The sequence below is a fragment of the Olea europaea genome, chromosome 11, assembly GCF_002742605.1.
Source record: "Olea europaea var. sylvestris chromosome 11, O_europaea_v1, whole genome shotgun sequence".
Taxonomy (NCBI): Eukaryota; Viridiplantae; Streptophyta; class Magnoliopsida; order Lamiales; family Oleaceae; genus Olea; species Olea europaea.
In genome coordinates this window covers 11373887-11379771 of record NC_036247.1, presented here as the reverse complement: position 1 = coordinate 11379771, position 5885 = coordinate 11373887, and the positions used below count along the sequence as shown (strand labels likewise).

The window sequence follows — 5885 nt, the reverse complement described above, 5'->3', positions numbered from 1 at the left end:
ATTTTCGCTAATTAAATTATGATTTAATAACTTACTTATAAATATAAAGCCTAAATTAACTAAATTAAATGCGTGATTATAACTAAATGCAAGTTCTATAAAAATATGATAACGAAATGCGTACTAAGATCCCTAATCCCCTTTAATCCGAATTTTATAAAATTGACAACACGATTCAATTATGAAGACCAATATTCCTAATTTGTTTAACAATCTCTCTCAAGTAGAATTAAACCTATTTTCACATGCAATCCGACTATATTTCTACGACGAATGCGAACATATTAAAATGCATTAAAAATTTATGAATACTTAAAGATCACGTAAAGTATAGCGGTATATTTCTATCCCCTATCAGACTTTACGACAATTAACATAATATCTAACTTATTTTCCATCTCTCGAGCGTAAAACAAGCCACAAATCTCATACAACCATTGCGCATATAATTGTAGAGAAAATAAAATCCATACCAATCATTCAATAATTAAAAACATATTTTAACGTCAAATAAATTCCAGATTAAGGGTTCATAATATAAGGTTCATCGCAAATCCTAGCACAAAATAATCTAGCCGAGCATAATGTTAAAATTAAACAAAGAGAAGTGGAAAAATATCACCAAAAATCGACCAAACGTGAATGATTCCTCAAATTTATTTTGCAACCGTCGACTTTGTGTAATTTCTCCAATTTTTCCCGTTTCCAATCTGCGTGTTTCTCTGCATCTATAAGGCAGCACCCTATTCTTTATTTCCAGTAGCCACCAGTTATGCAATTTTCAGATTTCTGTTTCTGTGCATGTGTCTGTCTATATCTTCTTACTCCAACAAAACAGCCACCAATGGTTTGTGTCCTTCCTCTGCGTGAGAATTTCCCAGCAGGCAGCTCGTTTTATGTTCCCTTCAATCTGTCTATATAAATATTATTTTTTTCTCCAGCCCTCGACCTTAGCTGCTGTGGATGTATATATAAATATATAATTCAATTTGCATCCTACTAATTCTTCCCAACAGCTGGCCGATTTTATCAGTTTTCCCTCTTCAATTGTCGGCCTCCGGTGGATGTACAAATATATAATTCAACTCACTTTGCAACCCAACAATTAATTCCCAGCAGCTGGTTTAATTATTAATTCCACCACTCCAGTTTTTGGCCTCCAATCTGTCCGTATATAATTCTTAAATTTAGCCCCAACCAGTCATCAATTTCAGCCTTTTTCTCTTGTTTTTCTGCCGCCCAATCTCTTTAATTAAGCCCTCGGCACTCTTTTTTAATTCTCCACCTAGGTCAACTTTTTCAGTCGACTTCTTCAATGATCAAACCCAGTTTCTATTCCAATTCCAATTGGTCTTATGCCCAATTAAATGTAATTTATTTTCCAAGGCTTCTCTTCATGGAATTAAGGTACTTTAGTCCTCGAATTGATTTGATAGTGTTATTCATATCCTTTTTTAGTTCAACACGAGCCCTTCAATTTGTAAAGTGTGGGACATTGTCTACAAACTTTCATCCAATGGCCAATTGATCATTTTCTTTTCCAATTGCTTCAAAACGGGTTCATAACTAAAATCAAAAGAAAATTAACACAAGTTAGATAAAAATTAATAATTTGACAACATAAAAGCCTAGTTATATAGTCCGAATAAGTGCACAAAATGCACTTATCATCCACCGCCGCGACTGCCGTCGCCCAATGCGTTAAATTGTGGCGCTACAACGATCCTTGAAATGTTATCCAGAACCGTAACGGGAGGATCATCGTACGGCATGAGAGCGAAAAATAGGGTTGTTGAGCCTCAGCATCGGTGGGATGCAGTGTTGCAAACACGTGGAGCTACAAAACAAGGTTGCAGTACTCACATTAGAAGGCACAAGATTGTACCGAAACGTTCGAAAAGGAACTTGGGATCGTGTTCTATGTATACCTTAACATTCTTGAAGAATGCATCGTACGTACGATGCTGTGGCTGTTTCCGTGCCGACCAGCGAAAAAGTCGTGGCAGTCGTTCGCCTACTCGCTCAGCAAAACGTTCCCCAACCTCCGGAAGCACCTCGTACGCCCATACTTGTCGGAGCAAGAAAGAGAAATTAAATTTCGAAAGATTCTAAGCATGACGCTACCAGGGAAAAATCAGGCATGCTACAATAGTAGAACGAATGGTCATACCTACATGACGATGGGAAAGTCGTGGCCGTGTAAATAATCTCCTTCTCCTTCCTCTTCTTCACCTTTTGGAATTTTTTTGCCCAAGTACCCCGGAATTCGTGCAATAGACGCCTATATCCGACCCTACCCCAAGGGTAGGTAAAAAATATAGCAAGGTTGTCCACGATTGATAGTGTAGGCAAATGGATACCGACATTATTATCCGGAGCATTGAAAACTCCCTCGAGAATTAGAACCAGCCCTAGCTTATAGCGATCAGCTCGGGGCATCGAAGATCGGGCCATAGTAGACTGGAGTTGAGCCAAAGAAATTTTGTTATTGGATTTGAAGTACCTCTCTTTCAACCTCCTCTTCTGTAGCACTCGTTCGTATTCAGCACCCTCTGGGAATGAACCGCGTCTTAACCCCGTCACAAGCGCGTACTCTTGTAGACCAAATCTTGTGAGGTGCTCTTGCACGCTAAACCATAGCTCGTAGAGCTTATTTGTGTGGATGGTTCTGAACGCTAGTTGCTGGATGAGTTGAGCAGATAATTGAATATCCGAAATCTCGGCCAGATACTCGAGGGAGGAGTTGCGGAAGTCCTCCCTTTGCCGCTCGTCGAAATGGTCCATTACAGTCTTCACCAGCTTGAGGTTGCTACGTTGCGAAATGTGGGCCCGCAACCTTGCATCTTCAGGTATACGGAATTTGAACTCCATCATGCCTACAAGGTGAATTGGAAAAAACGTGGTTACAGGATAAACATAAACAATTGTAACGTATATAGCAATTTAATGAAGCGAAAGCATGCGCCATAACAGTGAACTGTCGAGAAAAACTGAAGTCAACCGTCGGTACCGACAGATGATCTATCAAGACCTGTGGATACCGATTGTTGGAGGATTAACTGTCGAGAAAAATTGAGGTGAAACCTCGGGTACAACAGTTTGCTGGGAGTTGGTCTGCCTGCTAAACTGACATATGCAAGTGAACTAAATTCACATGCAAGGGCAACGAATTGAAATTCCCTTTAGTTTAAGACGACTGCAAATTACCGTGAACTAAATGGAAGGAAAAAATAACTGAAAAATACAAAACTAAGCAAGAGGGAGAGAGAGAAGCCTACAGCTGGGGGACGATGGCGGACATGCTATTGCTTTGATATTGAATGGATAGATGTCCTCAGCAATTAAACTGGACTACCTGTACATGACAACACAACAGTTGTGGCAATCACGCTATTGAACGAAACAACGAATTGAACATGACCAATTTATGGAAAATAACAAGATGAACTAAAAAGTAATTTACAAATTTTCCCTATGAAATCAATATTATTAACAATCCAGCTAAACAACGGCCTGTCAACGGATGTGTACATTTTATAAACTTCTTCCCAAGTAATTTTCAAATTGCACAACAATTGCCTGAAGTATAATATTTTTTTCTCATACGTAATTGCCCGAAGTATAATATAATTCAACAAGTTCCACATCAAGGTACAATTCTAAATGTTATCTATAAAAGGCATCCTACGAAAAGTTGTTTTAATATATTTCTTTTCACAAGTAAAATTATAGTGGAGTGCATTGTACATCTCAGCATGCTTAGGACCAAATGTCTAACAAAAATTGGAAAACAAAAAGGTCGTTTCCATAGATTATAAAGAAATGCACCACAAGTTACACGGCATTTACTGGAATGTCAACAATTGTTAAGGTAAATACTTCCATCGATAGTTTCCTCATTTGAATTGCACAAAGAACTTATGTTATGCACACAAACAAAATGACATTCCTTGAAAATTGAGAGACTTCCATTTTAATTATTTCTCATTTCATTTGCTCAAAACACTTACGTAATCTAAATTTTAGATGTTACCCAGATCAAATAATTGATAAAATTTGGATGTAATATGATGCGTTTGAAGATTAATTAAATATAAATAAATAAATGTGACTCAAAACTTCAATTTTTAAATAAAATAATTACTCATATTCCCAACCAAGAATAACAAAATACATTTATATCTAATGCTTAAATTTTAATCAACATTGCTATATATATATTTTATAAAAAGGACAGTATTAAAACCTAAAACTTTATTCGAGTAGTGACCTAATGCCTAAACCAAGATATAAAAATGTTTTTAAAATTTAAGCTAAAGTAATACTATATCATTCATACATCTGCATGTCCAAAATATCAACTTTTTGGATCTATATATGGACCGGTATAAAAATCCTTTATTTCAATAGCTGTAGGTCATTCGAATAGCTTCAAACGTAATTTCATGATCATAGAATTATTTACGAAACTCCATAATGTGATTACAATTTATAACACGTTGACGTTACAAATATAAATTAAAAAATATAATAATATTATTCCCCTAATAATAATTACACACCTATAAAATGCAAAAACTAAATTTAAGGTTTAAAACTAAATTTTATATGTTGTCTTTATGTCTGCAATGATTAAGGGCTGTGTTCCATTTTTCCTATCTTTTACTATTTGGTTCCATAAAATCTTGAATACTCATGAACAAACGGGAGATAATTATGGGTTGGCCAAAAACAAAGAAAAAAACAAATTTAAAGCATAAAACAAAAATTTCAAACCGATTTATACAACGTGGAACTCACGAAAACCCTTTCTGCAATTTCAAAATACCAGAGTCAATTTTCCATGAGCCAACAACATTATGGGTTGGCCAAAAACAAACAAAAAAAAATTTTAAAGCATAAAACAAAAATTCCAAACCTATTTATACAAAGTGGAACTCACAAAAACCCTTTCTGCATTTTCAGAATACCAGAGTACATTTTCCATGAGCCAACAGCATTGATTCCAGTAGAGGTAAAAAATTTACACGGGAGCGAAAAAAGGAAAGAAAACACCGAACCTGAAGATATCGTAGAGGACCTTGGACGCCGAAGGTTCTACCGATGGTCTTCGACGATGGGGCGGCGGGTGATTGCAGCAAAACTTTAAAAAAAAAAATTAAAGCATAAAACAAAAATTCCAAACCGATTTATACAACGTGAAACTCACGAAAACCCTTTTTGCAATTTCAGAATACTAGAGTACATTTTTCATGAGCCAACAGCATTGATTCTACTAGAGGTAAAAAATTTACAAGGGAGCGAAAAAAGGAAAGAAAACACCGAACCTGAAGATATCGTAAAGGACCTTGGATGCCGAAGGTTCTGCTAGTGGTCTTCGACGGTGGGGCGGCGGGCGATTGCAGCAAAACTTCCAATTTCGTTGACGGCCGGGTGGTGGTCGATTACAGTGAGAGAGACGAGTGAGATTGGGGATTTTGTGTCTATCGATTTGTCTTCCTTCCCTTTGTTTTCATTTCATGTCTTATTTGTTTTTTTTATTCGTGGTTTGGTTTCCAACATTAATTGTCATTTCACCTGACAATTAACACAATTTTTGGTACAAGGACACAAAAGGTATTCTAATGATTCAGAGGGACAAAATTGTCCTAAATTGACATTTTTTATAAACAATTTAAAATGTGGCATTTTTTTATAATACATACCCAAATTTTGACACCCAATGAAATATCCTCTTTAATTATATGATTCTTGGTCAATACTTGAGAGGGTGACCTCGGAGTTATCGCTTGAAGTTAAATAACCCCTATAATAAAATGACATTCATGCTTATTTGAATTAAATATTTTTTTATTTTTATGTTTTTATTGGCTATAATTACTTAG

At 35.9% G+C, this 5885-nt stretch overlaps 1 protein-coding gene across 2 annotated transcripts; it reads right to left on the bottom strand.

Annotated features, from left to right (window-relative positions):
* Positions 1 to 949: 949 nt before the first annotated feature.
* On the bottom strand, positions 950 to 5145 carry LOC111404893. Of its 2 annotated transcripts, XM_023033623.1 has the most exons (5): positions 5061 to 5145; positions 3279 to 3355; positions 2171 to 2876; positions 1929 to 2068; positions 950 to 1837 (listed from the first exon to the last, which is right to left on the bottom strand). In XM_023033623.1, the coding sequence occupies exons 3-4, from the start codon at positions 2872 to 2874 to the stop codon at positions 2023 to 2025; spliced, it is 750 nt and encodes a 249-aa protein (XP_022889391.1). In that variant the 5' UTR covers positions 2875 to 2876; positions 3279 to 3355; positions 5061 to 5145; the 3' UTR covers positions 950 to 1837; positions 1929 to 2022. The 2 variants fall into 2 exon arrangements, with proteins under 2 accessions (XP_022889391.1, XP_022889390.1); XM_023033622.1 differs by having other exon boundaries at positions 950 to 2876.
* Positions 5146 to 5885: the final 740 nt, after the last annotated feature.

What these genes read in the sequence shown, in the direction of transcription:
- LOC111404893 (XM_023033622.1), bottom strand. Translation starts at nt 2,874, where the DNA reads ATGATGGAGTTCAAATTCCGTATACCTGAAGATGCAAGGTTGCGGGCC.